The sequence below is a fragment of the Lissotriton vulgaris genome, chromosome 5, assembly GCF_964263255.1.
Source record: "Lissotriton vulgaris chromosome 5, aLisVul1.2, whole genome shotgun sequence".
In the NCBI taxonomy this organism is placed as follows: domain Eukaryota; kingdom Metazoa; phylum Chordata; class Amphibia; order Caudata; family Salamandridae; genus Lissotriton; species Lissotriton vulgaris.
In genome coordinates this window covers 1,485,520,303-1,485,544,299 of record NC_141693.1, presented here as the reverse complement: position 1 = coordinate 1,485,544,299, position 23,997 = coordinate 1,485,520,303, and the positions used below count along the sequence as shown (strand labels likewise).

General features: G+C 46.3%; 1 protein-coding gene across 3 annotated transcripts in view; it reads left to right on the top strand.

Moving 5' to 3' along the window:
- MDM4 (MDM4 regulator of p53) overlaps positions 1-23,136 on the top strand; it is a 417,739-nt gene extending 394,603 nt beyond the window's left edge. For all 3 annotated transcript variants that reach the window (XM_086923458.1, XM_086923459.1, XM_086923457.1), the window contains 2 exons: positions 18,816-19,975; positions 20,054-23,136. In XM_086923458.1, coding sequence (XP_086779584.1) covers positions 18,816-19,403 — 588 coding nt within the window. In that variant the 3' untranslated portion in view covers positions 19,404-19,975; positions 20,054-23,136. The remainder of the gene's footprint in view (positions 1-18,815; positions 19,976-20,053) is intronic.
- Positions 23,137-23,997: the final 861 nt, after the last annotated feature.

Genomic DNA, 23,997 nt, shown 5'->3' with positions numbered 1-23,997 from the left:
CACACCTCCCCCCGCAGCATCCGCCTCCAAATCCTCCTAGTCCGTGCTTTCGGCCCCATGTGACGCCAGTGGGTGGCAGGGTTCGCCATCACCACGCTCACTGGCGCACAATTACGTCGGACAGGTGGGTGCTGCAGCTCGTCCGAAGGGGCTACTCCCTCCCCTTCGAGACTACTCCTCCAGCCATGCCACCGCAGAACCACCGTGTGTCGGGGGACCACTTGACACTTCTGCAGGAGGAAGTTATGGCCCTCTTGGCCAAGGGGGCCATCGAGCGCGTTCCTGGGCCAGAAGTAGGGCGTGGTTGCTATTCCCACTACTTTCTGGTACCCAAGAAGGACAAGGGGGGCCTACGTCCTATCTTGGATCTGAGGAACGTCAACAGCTTCCTCCGGAAGGAGAAGTTCAAGATGTTGACTTTGGCTCAGGTCTTGGCTGCTCTAGACCCGCAAGACTGGATGGTAGCGTTGGGCTTGCAGGATGCGTATTTTCACATCCCCGTCCTGCCGGCCCACCGGCGTTACCTGCGGTTCACGGTAGGCCAGGGGCACTTTCAGTTTATCGTGCTCCCCTTCGGCCTTACCAGCACCCCACGGGTGTTCACAAAGGTGATGGCGGTGGTCGCAGCCCATCTGCGCAGGTTAGGGGTTTCAGTCTTTCCCTACCTAGACGACTGGCTGTTGAAGGCGGGCTCGCCCCAGACAGTCGTCCACCACCTTCAGATGACGGCAGACCTCTTGCACGACCTGGGGTTCTCCATCAATGTGCCGAAATCACACCTGTGTCCCTCTCAAAAGCTCCTTTTCATCGGAGCGGTTCTGGACTCGGCGCAGTTTCGGGTTTATCCTCCGGAACGGCGGGTCCGGGATATACAGGCTTTGATTCCCATCTTTCAGTCGCTATCCCGGGTTTCGGTCAGGTTGACGCTGCGGCTGCTGGGACTGATGGCTTCCTGCATCCTTCTGGTGCATCACGCCCGGTGGCGGATGCGGGCTCTGCAGTGGGACCTGAAGTTTCAGTGGGCCCAGCATCAGGGCAACTTGTCCGACCACGTCTTGATCTCGGAGGGCACTTCGAGACAACTGCAGTGGTGGCTTACGGACCGCGATTGGGTCAGAGGCAGATCCCTCTCCCTTCCCCAACCGGAGCACGTTGTCATGACGGACGCGTCCCTCCAGGGCTGGGGTGGCCACTTGGGAGAGGCAGAGATCAGAGGCATCTGGTCTCCGGCGGAGTCCCGGCTCCATATCAACCTGTTGGAGCTACGGGCGATTCGTCTAGCACTGAAGGCATTCCTCCCCTTTGTCAACGGGAGTGTGGTGCAGGTGTTCACAGACAACACCACCGCCATGTGGTATTGCAACAAACAGGGCGTGGTGGGGTCGTGGACCCTTTGCCAGGAGGCTCTGCGCCTCTGGCAGTGGCTGGAACGTCAGGGCGTGACTCTGACGGTTCAACACCTGGCAGGTTCTCTGAACGCCAGGGCGGACGAACTCAGCCGTCGGTGCTTGATGGATCACGAATGGCGTCTGAACTCGGACGTGGCGCAAGGCATCTTTCTGCAGTGGGGAGAGCCTTGGTTAGATCTATTCGCCACAGAAGAGAACGCGCAATGTCATCAGTTCTGCGCGTTGGAGTTTCCAAGACTGCACTCGCACGGCGACGCCTTTCGGCGCGAGTGGAGTTGCGGTCTGTTATACGCCTTTCCACCTATACCACTTCTGCCCAGAGTGCTGAAGAAGATCAGGCGCGACCGGGCCCAAGTTATCCTTGTGGCTCCGGACTGGGCTCGAAGGTACTGGTATCCCGAGCTACTCAGCATGTCAGTCGGTCCCCCGATCCGCCTGCCCCTTCAGGAGGACCTTCTGTCGCAGCAGCAGGGGATGGTCCTCCACCCGAACCTGTCCAGTCTCCACCTCCATGCTTGGAGATTGAGCGGCGGCAGTTGAGGCCATTTGACTTGCCTCCTGAAGTCTGTGATGTAATTCTGGCAGCCAGGCGTCCCTCCACTACGTCGGTATACGCCTGTCGGTGGAACAGATTTGTGGCATGGTGCACAGCAAAGGCTGTGGATCCTCTTTCTGCCCCTCTTTCAGAGGTTCTTCTGTTTCTTCTTTCTCTTGCCCAGCAGGGCTCTGCTCTGGGCACTATCAAGGGCTACCTTTCTGCCCTTTCAGCCTTTCTAAGGCTTCCTGATCAGCCTTCTTTGTTCAAGTCCCCAATTGTAACGAGATTCTTGAAGGGCATCACACACATGTATCCACCTGTTCCGTTTGTGATGCCTCAGTGGGACTTGAACCTGGTTCTTACCTTTCTGATGTGTGCTCCCTTTGAGCCCCTTCATTCTTGTCCTCTTCGTCTCCTGACTTTGAAGACGGCTTTCCTGGTTGCCATCACCTCTGCCAGGAGAGTGAGTGAGCTCCAGGCTCTTTCTGTCCAACCTCCTTTCCTGTCCATTCATCCTGACAAGGTGGTTCTAAGGACTAGACCTTTTTTCCTGCCCAAAGTAGTTTCTGCTTTTCACATCGGGCAGTCCATCACCCTCCCCTCCTTCTTCCCGCCTCCGCATCCTTCGAAGGATGAAGAGCGGCTCCATCGTCTGGACCCAAAACGTGCGCAGCGGCTCCATCGTCTGGACCCAAAACATGCGCTTTCATTTTATATGGATCGCACACGCCAGTTCCGGGTGGATGACCAACTGTTTGTTGGCTACGTGGGTGCGAAGAAGGGACGGGCGGTGTGTAAACGAACCATCTCTCGGTGGGTCGTTCTGTGCATCAAAGCGTGCTACTCTTTGGCTCGGAAGGAGCCTCCTGTGGGGCTGAGGGCCCATTCCACTCGGCCACGGCTGCTACTACTGCCCTGGGCCGGGGAGTCCCTCTGCAGGACATTTGCCAGGCGGCTACGTGGGCCTCGCTGCACACCTTTGCGAGGCACTACTGCCTGGACAGTCAAGTCCGGAGGGATGGCTTCTTTGGCCGTTCTGTCCTCCAGGACTTTCTGGTGTAGGAATGTATTGGTTCGCAGACCCACCACCGGGGTTGGTATTGCTGGGGTATCTATTCTAAGGTAAGGAATCTAACACTAACGTGTTTCTTTCAGATGAACAAGTTACTTACCTTCGGTAACGATATATCTGTAAGAAACATTAGTTAGTGTTAGATTCCTTACCGAACCCACCCATCCTCCCCGTTCTGCGAACTGATACCTAGGGTTAAGGACATCCCTTTCAGGGCCCTAGTTTCAAATGGCACCAGTGTTTGTTCTCTCATGGCTCTGCGTTTTCTGGCGCGGAAAAGCTGTGTACAAAGAACTGACGTCAGCGCGCGGACACGGCGTCTATATACTCCAGCGACGTCATCACGGCGCACGACGCCAACGACGGACGCGGAGCCGCAGGGGACGCCTGCAGACGACGTCTACCGACGCGCAGGGGTACTGCTACGCAAAAGTTTCCGGATCCAGACTGACGCCTGGGGATATTCTAAGGTAAGGAATCTAACACTAACTAATGTTTCTTACAGATATATCGTTACCGAAGGTAAGTAACTTGTTCATTAAGTGTGCCCTGGATGCCACAGATACAGCATCACGCACAATTAATCCAAGTGTGTTACTACGCAGACATGCGTGGTTACGCATATCGGGTTTTAAGCAAGAGGTACAGACTACCATCCTCAATCAACCCTTGGATCAAGAACACTTATTTGGGCCTACTGTGGATACATCTTTAGAAAAAATGAAAAGGGACACAAACAGCCACATCTATGGGGGCTCTACAAGCAACAACTAGTAGAGGTTTCTTTCGTCACTGCTCTTATAGAGACGTCTCCAAGACAACTGGCACAGAAAACACCTCTTCAACATACAAAAGCCCAACTCAAACTTCCCCTAATAGGGGATATTTTAGAGGGACTTACAGAGGCAATAGCAGCCAGGGCAGAGGACGTGGTTCTAACACCCGCAACTCCCCCACCATAAAACAGTGACTTACCTCCACTCCCCCTAGACCACTCCACTCCAGTCGGGGGAAGACTATCACAGTTCCTACCTGTCTGGAATTCCATCACCACAGACAAGTGGGTGAGACAAATTATCCAGTATGGTTATTGCCTGGAACTTATTTCTACATCCCCCATACCTCACAAACAACATCCAATTTCCACAGAACATCTAACGCTTCTCAAGCAGGAGGTTATCTCTCTCAAAAACATGCAATAGAACCGGTTCCCCAACACCAGCAAGTTACAGGACTTTACTCCCTTTATTTCCTCATTCCAAAAAGGACAGCGGCAGCACTCTCAGGCTAATATTAGACCTCAGACCATTAAACCTGTACATACAATCTGACCATTTCCACATGGTCACTCTCCAACAGGTCCTCCCATTACTCCAACAAGGTGATTTCCTTGCCACTCTAGATCTCAAGGACGCCTATGTTCGAGGCATGTGGGCTGCTAAATTCATATCTTAGCATTAGATCGCCGCCTAGTGTTGGGTCCGGATGATCGCACATTGTTGTCCTGGAAGAGTCTTCGAAGTATCCTGAGATAGGTGGCTCCTCCCCTGGACTACAGTGCGCATGGGCATCGGCTCCATCCTCAGATTGTTTTTTTCCGCCATTGGGTTCGGATGCGGTCTCGACGTCTCTCTGTCGGAACCGAGAAAACATAACTTTAAACGGCCAAAAGGCTGTGTGTTCTTGACGTCGGTATTGTTTGCGTGCGGTCTCGAGTTCTTCCGTCTCTCGGAGCCGGAATCAGCGGAGTATTTCTACTCTTCGGACATCGAGGCCTTCTCATCGCGACTCGACACCGACTTTCCAACATGGAGCGGAGCCCATTTAAACTCTGTCCGCTCTGTGGGTCCAAATACCCACATATAGACGTGCACCCGGTCTGTAACAAGTGCCTTTCGCCAGACCATGACGAAGGAAACTGCAGGGCTTGTGCGAGTTTAAGGTCGAAGAAGACTCTCACCATTCGGCGCGCGGTGCGCCTTGTGGCCAATCAAGCGGCCCTGGATCCAGAAAACATCTTCGATGACCAAGATGAGGAGGACCAGAGCCATCATCTTCAGATTTCCCCGCCCGAGACGGAGGTCGAGGCAGATCCGGAAGACGACGACGGAGTCGTGGGTCAAGGCCTTGAATACGTCGACGAGGTAGGGGACGACGAAGGGGTTTATGGGGCCGCGGAAGATAGCTCAGAGGACGAGCTATGCCCCGAAGTTTACGGACATAAAGAACGGGTCAAAGGATCGCCTGTCGGCCTTCCCCAAGACCCCGTAGCGCAAGCCACGGCCCTGCCTTCGAGCCCGGCCACGGACATACTTGCTGCACCGAAAGTATCGAAACCGAAACTGAAAGCAACGGTATCGACAACACCTAAAATGGCCGACCCGAAACCGAAACTTAAGGACTCAGGCGTCCCTAAGATGGCGATCGTTACAACAAAAACGAATAAGCCTGCAGCCTCATCGACTCCGTCGACCTCCGGCCCACAGAAGTCGAAGAAATCTGGCGATTCCGCGGGGTCGAAATTGGCGCCGGAGGAGAGATCCTCTAAAAAGGGTGGCACGCACAAGACAAGCGCGGCGGCGCCGGCAAAACACGCCAAAGCCAGCGACACAGCTCCGGCTCCGAATGGGACATCTGCGCACCGGTCCAAGGACTCGGGGTCGGCGGATGTGGCATCATCGACCAACCCTCAAAAACACCAGCAGAACGTCGGATCCGAGGGCATACCCACCTCGTCGGTGCCAAAAACCACTGTCTCCGACGCCTCCCTCATTGCTTCTTCACTACAAAGAATTAGGGAGAAGGCCTCTGCTTCGTCGGCGCCGGCGCCATCGCTGCAGAAGGCGACAGATGTCCCGGTCAAGCCTGCAAGTAAACTCCTCTTCCTTCTGCCGCCAAAAGTGGCGCCGAAGGCCTTTTCCTCGAAATCGACGCCAAAGAAGTCGGAATCTTCTACGGCAGAAACACTTTCGGGTCCAATACTCGACTCAGAAGAGGATTCGGAGTGCTTCATAGATGCAGAAACGGGCAGACTAACCCTTTACAAGAGGAAGATCACTTCGCAGCCGGTGGAATCCTACGTCATCCCCCTGAAGAAGAAAAAGTTTCCTCAGGACGCCTCAGGCCTCATGGAACCTATCCAGCCCACTCCAAGAAGGAGCCCAACACCGTCTCCAGACCACTCAGAAAGTGAGGGCTACGATGAAGATGACCAATACACTTTCCCGGTCAATGAACCAGGCGCACAACTGGATTCATATGATGACATTGGGGACCAGGGATCCCAAAATGTGGGACAAGACCCACAGGCTTTCAGTACACGTGCATCCCCGACAGAGGATTCTGCAGGTTTCCATGCACTCATTGAGAGGGCGGCTGCTAATCATGATGTGGACATGCATGCTGACCCAGTTGAAGAAGACTTTCTGTTCGACACCTTTTCAGTCTCGGAAAGAACTGTGAAGACACTGCCTATGCTCAAAGGGGTCCTCAAGCATGCTGCGGACATCTTTAAAGAGCCTACCAGGGCAAGGGTGGTCAATCAACGTATTGAAAAAAAGTACAGACCAGCGCCTGCAGACCCTGCATACATTCAGGGACAGTTGCCGCTTGACTCCCTGGTGGTCGCAAATGCCCGTAAAAGGGCCAACTCCCAAACAACGGGTGAAGCTCCTCCCCCGGATAAGGAGTCCAAAGTGCTGGAGGCAGGAGGCAAAAGAGTGGCTGCGCAGGCTGCAAATCTCTGGCGCATTGCAAATACACAGGCACTACTGGCACGTTATGATAGATCACATTACGACACACTAGAGCAAATTGTGCAACACCTGCCTCCACAGTTTCAAGAGGGCACCAAAATGGTTATACAGGAAGGACAACTGATCTCCAATGCGGCCATAAAGTGTGCACTTGATGCCGCGGACACAGCCGCTAGGGCTATTAACACCAGTGTCATGCTGAGACGACAGGCGTGGCTCCGCATATCGGGGTTTAAACCTGACATCCAAACAACCATACTTAATCAACCAGTCAATCCTGATAGACTGTTTGGTCCAGATGTTGACACCACCCTAGAAAAAATTAAGAAAGACACTGAAACTGCTAAATCTATGGGAGCCCTACAATCACAGCAGTTTCGTGGCAATAATTTTCGTCGCTCAGGTGCCCGTGGAGTCACCAGAGGACAGATGGGTCAGCAGTCACAGTTCCCTAAGGGTGGAGCACAATCCTCGTACCCCAAACAGAGCAAGAGGGGCTACAGGGGAAACAGCAACAAAGGACGCGGCAGAGGAAACAACAATACACGCTCCTCTGCCCCAAGCAATCAGTGACTCACTGTCACTGCCCCCCGACCACTTAACACCTGTCGGGGGGAGACTACAGCAGTTCCTGCCCGTCTGGATCAACATTACCACAGACAGGTGGGTGCGACAACTTATCCAGTACGGTTATTGTCTAGAGTTAAAATCCACTCCACCCAACATTCCACCAAGGCAAAGACCTATGTCCGCAGAGCACTTGCACTTATTGCAGCAGGAAGTGGTGGTGATGCTGCAAAAAGGAGCAATCGAGCTCGTGCCAGTGGGGGAGGAAGGCACAGGGGTATATTCACTGTACTTCCTCATTCCAAAGAAGGACGGATCGCTCAGACCAATTCTGGATCTCCGTCCCCTCAATCTGTATATACTGTCAGAGCATTTCCATATGCTTACACTGCAACAGATTCTTCCCATGTTAAACAAAGGGGACTTCCTAGCAACCTTAGACCTCAAGGATGCTTATTTCCACATTCCCCTGCACCCGTCCCACAGGAAGTACCTCAGGTTCACTATCCAAGGCACGCATTATCAGTTCAAAGTCCTACCCTTCGGAGTCACCACAGCCCCAAGGGTGTTTACCAAGTGCCTCGCGACAGTAGCAGCGCACCTCAGGAGGCAGAACATCCATGTCTACCCCTACCTCGACGACTGGCTCGTTCAAGCCAGGTCGGAACAACAGTGCGCCGCGGACATGTCGACTACCATTCACCTCCTTCACAACCTGGGTTTCTCGTTGAATTACCCAAAGTCACACCTTCAGCCGGCACATGTCCGACAGTTTCTGGGTGCGACAATCAATACCCTGACGGCCAAGGCGCAACCAAACCAGGTCAGGATAGACAGCATGCAGTCTCTAATCCAAAAGTTCAGACCGAAACACTCACTTCCAGCACGAGTGTTCCTGCAGTTGATAGGCATGATGGCCTCCTGCATCTTCATAGTCCCTCACGCACGGTTGCATATGCGCCCGCTCCAGGAGTGCTTAGCAAACCAGTGGACACAGGCTCAGGGACAATTAACAGACCTAGTGTTGGTTACCAGTCGGGCATACAACTCTCTGCATTGGTGGACTCCACACAACCTTTGCAAGGGCCGACTGTTCCAGGAGCCAGTGCCACAAGTTATCCTGACGACGGACGCATCTCTCCAGGGATGGGGAGCTCATCTGCTCACCTACACGGTGCAGGGACTATGGACGACGCAGCAACAGAAGATGCACATCAACTATCTAGAACTGATGGCGATCTTCATGGCGCTCAAGTCCTTCATTGTACATCTGTGCAACAAGGTGGTGTTAGTCCGGACGGACAACATGACCGCGATGTACTACATCCAAAAGCAGGGGGGAACCCACTCTCCGCAGCTGTCTCATCTGGCTCAGAGCATGTGGAAGTGGGCCATTCAGAGGAACATCTTCCTCATGGCAGAACACCTCCCAGGGAAGGACAATCAGATGGCGGATCTGCTCAGCAGATACAGCCATCAAATGCACGAGTGGGAGATACATCCATCAGTACTCCAGCCGTACTTCCAAAAGTGGGGTCATCCAGAAATAGACCTGTTCGCCACAAGGGAGAACGCAAAATGCCAAAGCTTCGCCGCCAGGTTCCCACACCCGCAATCACAGGGCAATGCGATATGGATGAACTGGTCAGGCAAATTTGCGTACGCTTTTCCCCCGACACCTCTGATACCACTGGTGGCGAGAAAACTAAGGCAACACTCGATGACACTAATCCTAGTTGCTCCAACGTGGGCGCGCCAGGCCTGGTACACCACGTTCCTCGAACTCTCAGTGGTACCGCACCAAAGACTGCGCCTCACGCCCAGACTTTTGACGCAGAACCATGGACAAATTCAGCATCCAGATCCGCAACAGCTCAACCTAGCGATCTGGCTCCTGAAGTCTTGAAGTTTGGATACCTCAACCTACCTCCTGAATGCATGAACATCATCAAGGAGGCGAGGAAACCGTCAACCAGAGCATGCTATGCCGCAAAATGGAAGCGTTTTGTCATTTACTGTGCAGACAATGACATAAACCCGCTAGATGCATCTATCCCTAACATTATTTGCTATCTGTTACACCTTTACAAGTGCAAACTAGCGTTCACTTCTATTCGGATACATCTATCCGCCATCGCAGCTTACCTTCAAAACAGGCAGCATCTCTCGGTCTTCAGGGTGCCTGCCATTAAAGCGTTTCTTGAAGGTCTGAAACGAGTCATTCCCCCAAGAACACCGCCAGCTCCGGTGTGGAACCTCAATGTGGTCCTCACCAGACTGATGGGACCACCATTTGAGCCACTGCACTCGTGTGAACTGCAATTCCTAACGTGGAAAGTAGCTTTCCTAGTTGCTATTACGTCACTAAGGCGTGTTAGTGAGCTACAAGCGCTCACAATCCAGGAGCCATTCATTCAGATTCATCCAAATAGGGTAGTGCTACGTACTAACCCCAAATTTCTTCCAAAGGTGGTGTCACATTTTCATCCCAACCAAACTATCGACTTGCCGGCATTCTTCCAAAACCCACAAACAGTGGCGGAAAGAATGCTCCATACGTTAGACGTACGGCGGGCGTTGATGTACTACATAGACAGGACACAACACTTTAGGAAAACAAAACAACTCTTTGTTGCCTTCGCACCACAACACAAAGGCAACCCCATTTCCAAAGCAGGAATAGCCAGATGGATTGTTAAGTGCATTCAAATCTGCTATCAAAAAGCCAAGCGCACTTTAACAATACCCCCAAAGGCGCACTCCACACGCAAATTGGGGGCATCCATGGCTTTCCTAGGAAACATTCCTCTAGAGGACATTTGCAGAGCAGCCACGTGGACTACACCACATACCTTTACAAAACACTACTGTGTTGATGTACATTCCAAACAGCAAGCAGCTGTAGGACAGGCTGTTCTCAAGACACTTTTTCAGGTTTCTGCAGCTGGCACGGGCAACCGCCGCTGATGGAGGGACTGCTATGTATTCTATGCTAAGATATGAATTTAGCAGCCCACATGCCTCGAACTGAATATGCTACTTACCAGTATGCATCTGTTCTTGGCATGTAGGGCTGCTAACATTCATATCGCCCACCCTCCTCCCCGGTGCCTGTCGCAGCTGCAGATATACTATTGTATTCAATCATTAGCATGGACATCCTTTATACTTTTCACTCTATCCTCTGCCACAATGGCGAAAAACAATCTGAGGATGGAGCCGATGCCCATGCGCACTGTAGTCCAGGGGAGGAGCCACCTATCTCAGGATACTTCGAAGACTCTTCCAGGACAACAATGTGCGATCATCCGGACCCAACACTAGGCGGCGATCTAATGCTAAGATATGAATGTTAGCAGCCCTACATGCCAAGAACAGATGCATACTGGTAAGTAGCATATTCATTCCACATTCCTATTCACCCTGCTCACAGGAGATACTTACGATTCTTAGTGGACGGACAACATTACCAGTTCAAAGTCCTTCCATTCAGGGACACAACAGCACCCAGAGTCTTCACAAAATGTCTTTCAGTGGTGGCAGCCCACTTAAGACAACACATTCACGTGTTTCCTTACCTAGGCGACTGGCTCATAAAAGCCAAGTCACGCAGCGATTCTGTACAACAAACACACAACACAATCCAGCTGCTGCACAACTTAGGATTCACAATAAACCTCACCAAGTCGCATCTCCAACTATCCCACACCCAACAGTATCTAGGTGCAACAATAGATACTTCCAAAGCACTTGCATACCCCAATCCAGCCAGGATAGCCAGTATGCAAGCACTCCTAACAAAATTTCAACCGCAACACTCACTACCAGCTCGGATTTTCATGCAGCTAATAGGGATGATGGCCTCTTGCATCTTAATTGTCCTTATTCAAGACTCAAAATGCGTCCATTACAAGAATGCCTAGCACAACAGTAGAACCAGGCTCAGGGTCAACTTACAGATCTGGTGTTGGTGGACGTCCGCACATATCGTCTCTGCAATGGTGGAGGACACAACATCTTTCCAAAGGGCGGACTTTGTTAGACCCGGTTCCACAAATAATGCTAAGAGCGGATGCGTCCCTCACCGGCTGCGGAGCTCATCTCTTAAACCACACCATTCAAGGTATGTGGAACCCTCAATAAAAACTTCTCCACATCAATCGCCTGGAGTTACTGACCATATTTCTCACTTTTTCATTTCAAAAACATCTCCTAGGCAAAACTGTCTTTGTCCGTACGGACAACATGACAACAATATACTATATACAAAAACAGGAGGGGGGAACACTCTCTGCAGCTTTCACGTCTAGCACAAAGCATTTGGAGATGGGCCATTCCTCAAAAGATCTACCTCTTATCAAAGCATCTACTTGGGATACACAATCAAATTGCGGATCTGCTCAGTTGTCAGCACATCAGATTCACGAATGGGAACTTCATCCGCAAGTTCTTCATCCGTTTTTTTCAAATGTGGGGCCACCCAGACATAGATCTGTTTGCCACACCTTTAAACAAAAAAATGCCCAAACTTTCCCTCCAGGTATCCACATCCATTGTCCAAAGGCAATGCAATATGGATGAACTGGTCCGGCAGATTTGCGTACACTTTTCACTCATTACGTTACTGGTGCGCAAGCTCAAACACCAGTCTCTCACAATGATCCTGGTTGCTCCAACATGGGCCCGATAACTGTAGTTCACGATACTGCTGGAACTCTCAGTAGTTCCACACCAAAAGCTGCACCTTTCCCCAAAGCTTCTCACAAAGAACCATGGAGAGATAAGACACCCAGAACCAGCTCAACTGAATCTAGCGATCTGACTCCTGAAGTCTTAGTTTGATTACCTCAATCTCCCACCAGACTGTATTAATGTCATTAAAGAAGCTAGACGGCCTACCACTAAAGCATGCTTTGCAGCTAAATATAAAAGATGTTATTTACTGCAATAACAACACAATCAATCTGTTGGATGCTTCAACTCAAAACATTATCTGTTATCTCTTGCATCTACAAAGATGTAATCTGGCATACACATCCATACGATTTCATCTTGCTGCTATAGCAGCTTACTTACTTAACAGACAACACTTGCCATTCTCTAGGGTACCTCCCATCAAAGCATTCATGGACGGACTTAAAAGGATATTTCCTCCCAGAATTGCACCCTCTCCAGTCTGGAATCTAAACATTGTCCTTACTAGGCTCATGGGTTCCCCATTTGAACCTTTACATAAATGTGAGTTGCAGTTCCTCACATGGAAAGTAGCTTTCCTTGTGGCCATCACATCTCTCAGAAGAGTAAGTGAACTCCAGGCATTAACCATACAAGAACCATTTTTGCAAATGCATCACAACAAAGTGGTTCTTAAGACAAACCGTAAATTCTTAACTAAAGTAGTTTCAGCTTTCCACCTGAACTAGTATGTTGAGCTCCCAGTATTTTTTCCTCAACCAGACTGAGTAGCTGAACGGACTCTTCATACGCTTGACATCAAAAGAGCTATTCTTTACTACATTGAAAGAGCAAAAAGCTTCAGAAAAACGAAACAACTTTTCGTAGCTTTCTCACCACCACATAAAGGCAATCCTACATCAAAGCTGGATTTGCCAGGTGGATCGTTCAATGCATTCAAATATGCTACCAAAAAGCAAAACGTACATTAACCATTCCCCCTAGAGCGCATTCCACATGCAAACTAGGGACCTCCATTGCATTCTTAGGAAACATCCCCATGGATGACATTTGCAAAGCCGCAACATGGTCTACACCGCACACTTTCAAAAAACACTACTGTGTAGATGTGCAGGCAAAACAACAAGCTATTGTGGGCCAGGCTGTACTAAGAACACTTTTTCAAATTACTGCAACACATACAGGTGTAGCCATCGCTAACGTGGTAACTGTTGTATAGACTATGCAAAAGTATGCGATCTACAGCTCATAAGCCTCAAACGGAAAATGCTTCTTACCAGTATGCATCTGTTCTTGGCATGTAGAGCTGTTGATCCGCATAGGCCCGCCCTCCTCCCGGACACCTATATATGTTGCAGTACTATCTTACTTAGATAAATTACACATCTTTCTATTTCTAACTAACTTCATCATCACCCTTTATGGCAAAAACAACTTGACGATGGAGTCGATGCCCATGCGCACTACTAACCATAGGAGTCACCTATCTCGTGACTGCAAAGACTTCTACAATAACAAAGTGCAAACATCCAAGCCCAACACCAGATGGCGATCTATACAAAAGTATGCGAATCTACAGCTCTACATGCCAAGAACAGATGCATACTGGTAAGTAGCAATTTTCCTTTCATGTAATGTTCATACCACACTGTTGAGAATCCAATTGGGACGTGATTCCGCACTCCTTTTTGAATTAGGTGTCAGTAATGTACATTAAACTTTCTTGTGGGTCAGTGGTGCGTAGGTAGGTTACCCTACTGAGCTGTTAGGGTACGTCCAATGTGTGTAGCCTGTGTGGTTCCTGGCAATCAAGAATCACTCCTGCCTCGCACTCCTTTCGATTTTCCTTAAGTAATAAATCAACCTTCGTTTGTTTGCTTCATGAAATTTAATTTTCAGGTATTTTCAGTATTTTCAATAGTCATACTTTCTGTATCTTGTATTATTTCCATACAATTTTTCATGCATTTTTAATTGTTCCCAATGCATTTCAAGCACAAAGCCCTTCTTCAGGGGATTCCTTGTCTGAAACAGTTAATATGTAGTGGTTTAGTAAACTGGTATACATTCATTCTCGCTACAATTTCATACGCATAGTTTTCACATAGTTTTAGACCCCGCATTCCATGTGTCAGAATGTATTGTTAAATGCAACCTTTGCCTTATAACCCATTTTCCTGTCGTGTAACCAGCTGATGTACGGTGAAATGTAATAAAAACCTTATATCCCTGTTGTCCTAAAAAACGTGCTTAATGGGGATGGTGAAACTAACCTTTGCGCAATTGTCATGGGTTTTCAAACCGATGAAGAAGATGTGAAACCATGATCTAAAAAACCAATGAATAACCGTCAAGGTTCATGAACTTTTAGTACGAGTTGAGCTCAACAACGATCTACATAACAGTCGCATAGCGCTGGAACAGTGTTTTACCTGTGGCTGTCTGTAGATGTATGTCGGTGAATTCCCGTCTTTCCGATAGCCCGCTTTCCTCGTGTTTGTTAAGCTGTTTACAAGTTCCGATCATGTGACCGGAAAACGCATCGTGTTAAATGCCGAGGGGTACAAAAAGAAACAAAGGACTAACGTCCTGGTCGTGCTTAGGTGTACTAAAGGTAAACAAGGGACTCTGTTGCGGTGGTCGACTTAAAAGATTCACAATCTGTGAGAAAAAAGTGTGAGATCGAAATGCAGTTTTAAGCGGACAGTACTCCTGGTGTAAATGTTTGTTAGGGGTCTAAAGTGACTTTTATGATACATACTGAGATGTTAATTCATATCCAACTTCTAGGCAATCAAAACACAAATCAAATAAAGTGCATACAGTACGTTATGTCATGTGTAATAGCAACATGATTGTGAAAATTCACGTGCATAATTACAACAAGCTTGATAATCAAAAAACAGATTTATAAGAAGCAATTAAAATCTAATTTTTCATTGAGACCAGATGGATTCATCGTGTTGAGAAAGTTTATCCAAAATGTTTCTCTCCTTAATAGATGGCTGTTATTATCTCTTCCTGGCAAAATTGGCACATTTTCCAGAATGCAAAATCGAAGTTGACTCACATTATGATTTGCTTCGTTAAAATGCATAGCAATAGGTGATTTTTGGTTGTTTAATCGAATGTTTCTTTTATGTTCGATTATTCAGGATTTTAGTTTGCGTTGGGTTTTACCCACGTATGACATCCCGCACTGGCATCTTAACATATAAATTAGGTTACTTGAATCGCATGTGCCTGTCACTTTCAACTTTATGGGTGTTCCTTTTGTGGGGTGATTGATGATGTTGCTTTTTATTATTGCTGAGCAGATGCCACAATTGTGGCAGGGTAAAGTGCCTTTGTAGGTCGTTACCGTTTGTTTAGATGTTTGTCTAATCAGTTCTTTCACGTTTTTCGTTGGTTCATAGGCAAAAATGGGAGGTTTCCTGAAAATTCCTTTGAAATCATCCTCAAGGGTTAAAAGTGGCCAATGATTTTTGATGCTTCTTTTGATTTCTCCCCTTCTTGTGAAAAACATTGACTCGAATACCATTCTCTGTTCCTCTTCTTTAGTTTTTTGTGTGAGTAAGTGTCTTCTTTGAAGTTTGTTTGCTCTCTCCGCAGCTAATTACAGGATGGTGTCAGGATATCCTCGCTTCTTGAATTCGTCCAATGTTTCCCTTTTGTGTTTCTGGTACAGTTCATCGGTTGATGCTATTCTTTTTATTCTCAGTAACTGAGAAAATGGTAAGTGATGTTTGAGTGGATTTTGATGGAAGCTATTGTAGTGCAGTAAATTGTTTCTGTCAGTTGGTTTGGAAAATGCGCTAGTGGTGATCACTCCATCGTTGTTGTTTATCAGTACATCCAAAAATGATAATTCTTTTTTGCTGATAGTGAAGGTGAACTGAATCCTTTCATTAGCCTGGTTTAAATTGTTTAGAGCCTGTTCTAGGCTGTCTTGATTCCCTTTCCATAGAACAGCAGCACTTATATAAAGGATACAACTCATTTTCTAAATATACTTGAAGACGAAAGACAAATTTACCAGTGACATGTTTATGGTAAGCATAGATGTGAAGTCGTTATACACTTCTATACCTCATGATTTGGGTATATCAGCGGTAGAAAGTTTTTTAGTCAATGAGGACAAACCTGAAAACTTGAAAGTGTTCATAATGGATTTGTTACATTTCACGTTGTATCACAGCTATTTCAAGTGGAAAGACAAATATTACATACAGGCCTCTGGTACATCTATGGGCAATTGCGCAGCTCCCAGCTACGCGAATACCTTTATGCACAGGTTTGAGATTGACCACATACTTAACAACGAACAATGGCAAGAGAATTTAATTACCTACAAGAGATACATTGACAATATTTTTGTTCTATGGAAAGGGAATCAAGACAGCCTAGAACAGGCTCTAAACAATTTAAACCAGGCTAATGAAAGGATTCAGTTCACCTTCACTATCGGCAAAAAAGAATTATCATTTTTGGATGTACTGATAAACAACAACGATGGAGTGATCACCACTAGCGCATTTTCCAAGCCAACTGACAGAAACAATTTACTGCACTACAATAGCTTCCATCAAAATCCACTCAAACATAACTTACCATTTTCTCAGTTACTGAGAATAAAAAGAATAGCATCAACCGATGAACTGTACCAGAAACACAAAAGGGAAACATTGGACAAATTCAAGAAGCGAGGATATCCTGACACCATCCTGGAATCAGCTGTGGAGAGAGCAGACAAACTTCAAAGAAGACACTTACTCACACAAAAAACTAAAGAAGAGGAACAGAGAATGGTATTTGTGTCAAAGTTTTCCACAAGAAGTGGAGAAATCAAAAGAAGCATCAAAAATCATTGGCCACTTTTAACCCTTGAGGATGATTTCAAAGGAATTTTCAGGAAACCTCCCATTTTTGCCTATGAACCAACGAAAAATGTGAAAGAACTGATTAGACAAACATCTAAACAAACGGTAACGACCTACAAAGGCACTTTACCCTGCCACAATTGTGGCAACTGCTCAGCAATAATAAAAAGCAACATCATCAATCGCCCCACAAAAGGAACACCCATAAAGTTGAAAGTGACAGGCACATGCAATTCAAGTAACCTAATTTATATGTTAAGATGCCCGTGCGGGATGTCATGTGGGTAAAACCCAATGCAAACTAAAAACCAGAATAATTGAACATAAAAGCAACATTCGATTAAACAACCAAAAATCACCTATTGCTATGCATTTTAACGAAGCAAATCATAATGTGAGTCAACTTCGATTTTGCATTCTGGAAAATGTGCCAATTTTGCCAGGAAGAGATAATAACAGCCATCTATTAAGGAGAGAAACATTTTGGATAAACTTTCTCAACACGATGAATCCATCCGGTCTCAATGAAAAATTAGATTTTAATTGCTTCTTATAAATCTGTTTTTTGATTATCAAGCTTGTTGTAATTATGCATGTGAATTTTCACAATCATGTTGCTATTACACATGACATAACGTACTGTATGCACTTTATTTGATTTGTGTTTTGATTGCCTAGAAGTTGGATATGAATTAACATCTCAGTATGTATCATAGAAGTCACTTTAGACCCTTAACAAACATTTACACCAGGAGTACTGTCCGCTTAAAACTGCATTTCGATCTCACACTTTTTTCTCACAGATTGTGAATCTTTTAAGTCGACCACCGCAACAGAGTCCCTCGTTTACCTTTAGTACACCTAAGCACGACCAGGACGTTAGTCCTTTGTTTCTTTTTGTACCCCTCGGCATTTAACACGATGCGTTTTCCGGTCACATGATCGGAACTTGTAAACAGCTTAACAAACCCGCGGAAAGCGGGCTATCGGAAAGACTGGAATTCACCGACATACATCTACCGACAGCCACAGGTAAAACGCTGTTCCAGCGCCATGCGACTGTTATACAGATCGTTGTTGAGCTCAACTCGTACTAAAAGTTCATGAACCTTGACGGTTATTCATTGGTTTTTTAGATCGTGGTCTCACATCTTCTTCATCGGTTTGAAAACCCATGACAATTGCGCAAAGGTTAGTTTCACCATCCCCATTAAGCACGTTTTTTAGGACAACAAGGATATAAGGTTTTTATTACATTTCACCATACATCAGCTGGTTACACGATAGGAAAATGGGTTATAAGGCAAAGGTTGCATTTAACAATACATTCTGACACATGGAATGCGGGGTCTAAAACTATGTGAAAACTATGCGTATGAAATTGTAGCGAGAATGAATGTATACCGGTTTACTAAACCACTACATATTAACTGTTTCAGACAAGGAATCCCCCTGAAGAAGGGCTTTGTGCTTCAAATGCATTGGGAACAAAAAAAAATGCATGAAAAATTGTATGGGAATAATACAAGATACAGAAAGTATGACTATTGAAAATACTGAAAATACCTGAAAATAAAATTTCATGAAGCAAACTAACGAACGTTGATTTATTACTCAAGGAAAATCGAAAGGAGTGTGAGGCAGGAGTGATTCTTGATTGCCAGGAACCACACAGGCTACACACATACCACACTGTTGGACATAAAACAGGAGTAGTGTATGCCTTTCCAACTTCAATTATTTGAATCGGGGTCTACCATTGAAACTTGGAGCATTTATGATGTATTATGAATCTACTTTTACATGTAGTAAGCCTAAGTCTGTTTGTAAACTTTTTCCATACAGTGTCAGAGGATAGCACTTTTAACGTATGCTTTCTCTTTCCCTCAATTTGCGCAGGGCTGCTGGCAATGCTCCAAGTGTAAGAAATTTAACTCTCCGATCAAGCGATACTGCTTCCGCTGCTGGGCCCTGCGCAAAAACTGGTATCTTGATTGTCCTAAACTTGCACATTCCCTGTCCACGTCGGACATCACTGCCAAGTTGGGAGAAAAAGAAAACGATGAAGGGATTGACATCCCAGACTGCCGCAGGACCATATCCGCTCCAGTTGTAAGGCCCAGAGACCAGCAACCTCTCCAGGATAGACCCAGATTGGTACGTGTCGAGTCTGAATCGCTGGACTTGGCGCGTCCTGCCTATGCATCTCTTGGCACATCCAGGAGCCATAAGAACATGCTGACTCTGAGCCAGAAGTCTGAGGAACAGCAGAAAGAGGAGGAATTGGCCCTCTTGGAGTCCACCAAGTCAATTCTAGAACCTTGCCAGCTCTGCCACCGCAAGCCACGCAATGGAAACATTATACATGGCAGGACAGCCCACTTAGTCGCGTGCTTTCTCTGTGCCAAAACATTGCAGCGTGGTGGACAGCCCTGTCCAGTTTGCCAGAAGCAAATCCAGATGGTGGTTAAAACATTCATCGCTTAGTTGTGTCTCTGCAGAGAAATGGAAGCTGTCTTGTGTCACTGCCAGGAGCAGGAAGGTGTAACAGAAATGGGCCACACAGTACCTCGTAACTGCCACATCTTGATTTTATCCTTGACATCCCAAACACCTGAGGCATTGCTTTTTAGTATTTGCGGCCTGTTCCAAAAGCCTGTTGCATGTTTATAAGTTGTAGTGTTATCTATCGAAATGAGTGCTGCCTAGAATTCGGTCGTGTAAAGTTTGGATCACGCAGAGCTGCATCCCCAACTTGTTTGACTATCTGTCCTGTAGAGTGGATCAAATTTGTTTGCCCTGATACTTAGTTTGCATTTGACGGTCTTCTCTGGTATAGCTCAGTGTTTCAGAAAACCTATCCTGCACTCACTGCCCACCTCAGAATACACTGTGCTTGTTGTCACTGTCTGGGAAGCAGTCATTGGGTATTAGCACTAGGATGTTATCCGGTGATTCTGGAGGCCCAGCCCAGTTTGTAGTGTTCACTCTTAATACATTGACCCATGGAAAGTGCTTTGCATTGTATGTAGTAGTAAAACCAAACTTTATCAAAAAATGTCTTTTGACCTCTAGGGCCAAGCTCCCCTTGCGTTTCTCTTTTTTGACCAGCGTAGCATGCTGGCCAATCGAAATAGTTCCCTTTTGAGGTAATCAAATCAAACATTTTGAGTGCTAGTAGGATATATACAACATCACATTTTCACAAGTTTGTAAGAGGGTAACATTAGTTAAACTATCAGTACTGAAACCTTTCGGGCAAAGCATGAAACATGAAAATGTTATTAGATGGCACAATAGCATGCATCACAAAATCAAAAACAAGCTGGAAGTAAGCAATTGATTTTAAATCTGGCATTGGCCACCCATTAAACGCCCCATCGGTGAATGAATGGGACGCTACTTTATTTCTATATAATCTAGGACCCTCCACATTGTTTGTGTATGGACGTTTGCTGTGTTGGATTGTTCACCGTTGCTCTATTCTTCTCCATTAACAGTGCCATTTCTCTGCAGGGCCACTGTGCCCCTAACCCTTGAGAACAGCTATCACTGCCAAACTGTCGGAAGTACAGCTACCGTGAAGTGTCTTCACAGCATTGTGTGTTTGAGCAACTTCAATACCAAGACATGAATATGCGGATCCTTTTTTATCACGTGGTTCCTGTTTACCAGAATATGTAATGTTTTTGTTATGACCAAGTATGCTTTTGACGTTTCAGCATCAGCCCATTGGCTCACAACTGCCTCAATGGTGGATTTCCTTGCGATTGCCGGAATGTCTTGGAAAGAAGGCAGACTGTGACATAGCATGCAAGAAGTGACTTTATATTTTGTTAAAGGCGATGTAAAGGATTGTTGTGCTTTGAGGCACCTGTTCTACTCCTTACAGATGCCAAATGTACCTTTCAGGTCACGAAGTCAGTGTTTTTCTCTCCCTCTTGTTTCTGTGGACCTGAAGGTAAACTGAGCACCTTGCATGTACTTGAGAATGCCTTTAGCCAAGCAGGCGATTTCTCACCATAATGCACCTCCATATACCGTTCTTGGTTCTCTATTCAGCCTCTGGGATGTGTGGTGAATGCCATACATCAAAGTTTGGAGTTTATTTTATTTAGTAATTTGTTTTAAGACGGTACATGGGATAGCAAGTTTGAATCTATGTTTTGGACATAAAGCAATGCAACATACTGTCTTCAAACACCTTGATTGCAGATTGTTCAGCTCCTATTTCTGCTAAAATTCTGAGCATTACAACTCCTTGTTTTTTCATGCAGAACAATGCAAAGTAGCTGAGCAGAGTTGTTTATAATGTAATATGTCCTTCGGAGGTGATTCTCTTGCCTTCTGTATGATGGTTTGGGGAGTAGCACTAAGCTCAGCTTTTTCACTGTACAATATGTTCTCCCAAATGGCTCATCGCAGCACAGCTTTATTGAGCATCTCCTCAGCACTTTTGATATACTTGCATCTGAAGCATAAACACATACAGCCGCAGAGCTATAACCCACTTGGTAGGAAGTGCTTTTATATATACGTGAGTTAAATTGGTAATGATCAGTATTCCTCTACGTTTGTATGACCATGACTCCCTCCTCCCCCACCACATCCCCAGGTATTGCAATGTGTGCAACCTTAGCATGTATGATGAAACCTCATGAGAAGGAAGCGTGACTAAGAACAGTTAAAAGTAAGCAATTGGATGGACTAATACGGCCTGCCCACCTAGTATCTGTTCTCCATCTGCCAAAACAACCTAGTCCCTACATTCTCGAGCCTATCCCCTACTGTACAGATCAGCTCATTCAAGTCCCTTTGGGGGAGAGGTAGCCTGAAAGTGTCACTGGAAAAGAGTTGTCCTTGTCTTGTAATAAAAAGTAGAAGTTGCAAACTACAAGTGATATGGAGTTTGCAGTGCTTCGCAGTCACCCTGTCCCCAAAATAAGGTTCATAACCTTTTTTTTGGTGTATAACTGTGGTGTAAATCAAAATTCATATACGAAAGGGGAATATGCACACTTGCACGATCCTCTAAGTGAAATTTGTTTTAAAAGTTTTACTGCACCGAGTCGTATTGCTGTGGCTAGAGCTTTGCTCAGGAATCATGATGTCCAGCTGCCATCCCTCTGTCCCCTCACTACCAATAATTTCCCGGAAGATATTGGACTTCCATTTCAATTAAAGTCCATTGTGTGGCAGTGTTTTTTTTTTGCCCCTGCTAGTTGATGAGGCTGGACCATCCACAGATTTGGCTCTGTAATACAGTAGTCAGATTTGCTTTGACTTAAGTTCCTAAGCGTTCATTTGCACCACTTTGAAAGCACTTGGTTTTACTTGAATTGTTTGTTTATTGCATTTGTTCTGCAGACTGAGCAAGTGTGATTTGTTGTTATAGTGAAAAAGTAGGGTGCATTAAATTATATGCACCTTTTGCAAACTAGATTCTTATTGATTTCTGCTGGGTGGCCTATCTTAATTACTAGTGAATAGACTATTGAATCCTGATTTAGGCCCAACTTTTGCTGTCCTGGTAATCGTTCTCTCCTTGGTATTAATAGTATTTAGATCCGTGAAATGACGAGTACATGTCAGTGTTTGCACCCAGGAGTTGGAAGGTCCTTCTCATCATCCTCTGGACTCAGTATCATGCTTTATAACGTTTGCTGGTTCTTGAATGGTGTATACACTATGGCTTTTTCCCTTCAGTGTTATTATAGCTGTTGCCTGAAGCCTGAAAAACTGCCAGCCCTTTCCCTTGTTGATAAGGCAGCGACGGCTGGCTAGGCCTTGCCAGCACACCTTTGGTATTGGGTATGGGCAGCAAGCAAGGCAAGTACATGTTACTTTTCCTGTAAACACAGAGAGGTGCCTCTTTCTCCTGGACTCCATCCGGAAGTGCCACAACCCTCCCAGCTGAGCTCACAGAAAACAAATCGTTCTCCTATGGTTCCTCCAGTTTAATGTCTGCGCTATCTCAGCTTAAGTGTCCGTAAAACCGGTTAGCCACCCTTCTCTCCCTGACTGCCAACTTCTGTTTGGACCAAATGGATATGTGCACTACTTAAACCAGTCTACTGTATGTTGTATGTTACATTGCTAAAAGCTCTTGCAAGTTTAAGTTCATTTTACATGTGATTGATGTGCGACACACAAGCCTTGAAGGATTGTTTTCGTGTGTGCTGTGTTGACCTGAAGTTTGACTAAAAGCTTGAGAACTGAACATGTATTCTGTGTATTTTCTGGGTGAGGGAATTGTTTTGAAGCAAATTTAGTTGTCAATGTCACGTAAAGTAGCAGGACGATCGTTCCAAAGTTTTGTGGCCAGAAGGGCAATGGAATGCTCATCTTTCCTCACCTGCTTGATCCTAGCATTTGTTAACAGTTGTGCATTTGACTATCTCAGTCTGATGGTATATTAATGTTTTGCATGTCCAGTCTGATGGAGGATGTCCAAAAATCTCCTTTAAGAGCGTAACAAAGAAAAACAGGTGTCAGTAGTGGGCAATATGTTAAGGTGGAAAGATAATTCTGCATCACCTTCGACACCCAGATTTCAGGCCTTTCACGTGGAGAGAGAGGAATCTCCCAATTCCTTAGACCTACAGTCAGGAGACGAGCTGGATTGAGGGCCATCAAAGATCCAAAGCTCAGTTCTGTCAGTTTAGTTTCAAACAATTGGTATGCATCAATTGAGCAATATGAGTGAGGCATAGCTTAAAGACTTTCTGAGAAATGACAGGAGTTTTATCAATGGGGAACACCAGCTGTGTATCATCGGCATTCAGAACCACCATAAGGCAATAGGACTGAACAATTCTAGCAAAAGGGGCCCTTTAGACCTCAAATAACATTGGGCTCAGTGAAGATCCCTGTGCCACTCCATAATTTAGCTCTTTACATTTTGACCTGCAGAGAAAGATCATGTTTCATTGGCTTCTGTTAGAGAGGAAATATTTTATCCAGCGGATGGACAGCCGATCGACCCCAACACTTGCCACAGCTTTGGCTCCGTAATACAGTTGTCAGATTTGTTTTGACTTATTACGTTCCTACACGTTAATTTGTACCACTTTAAAAGCAC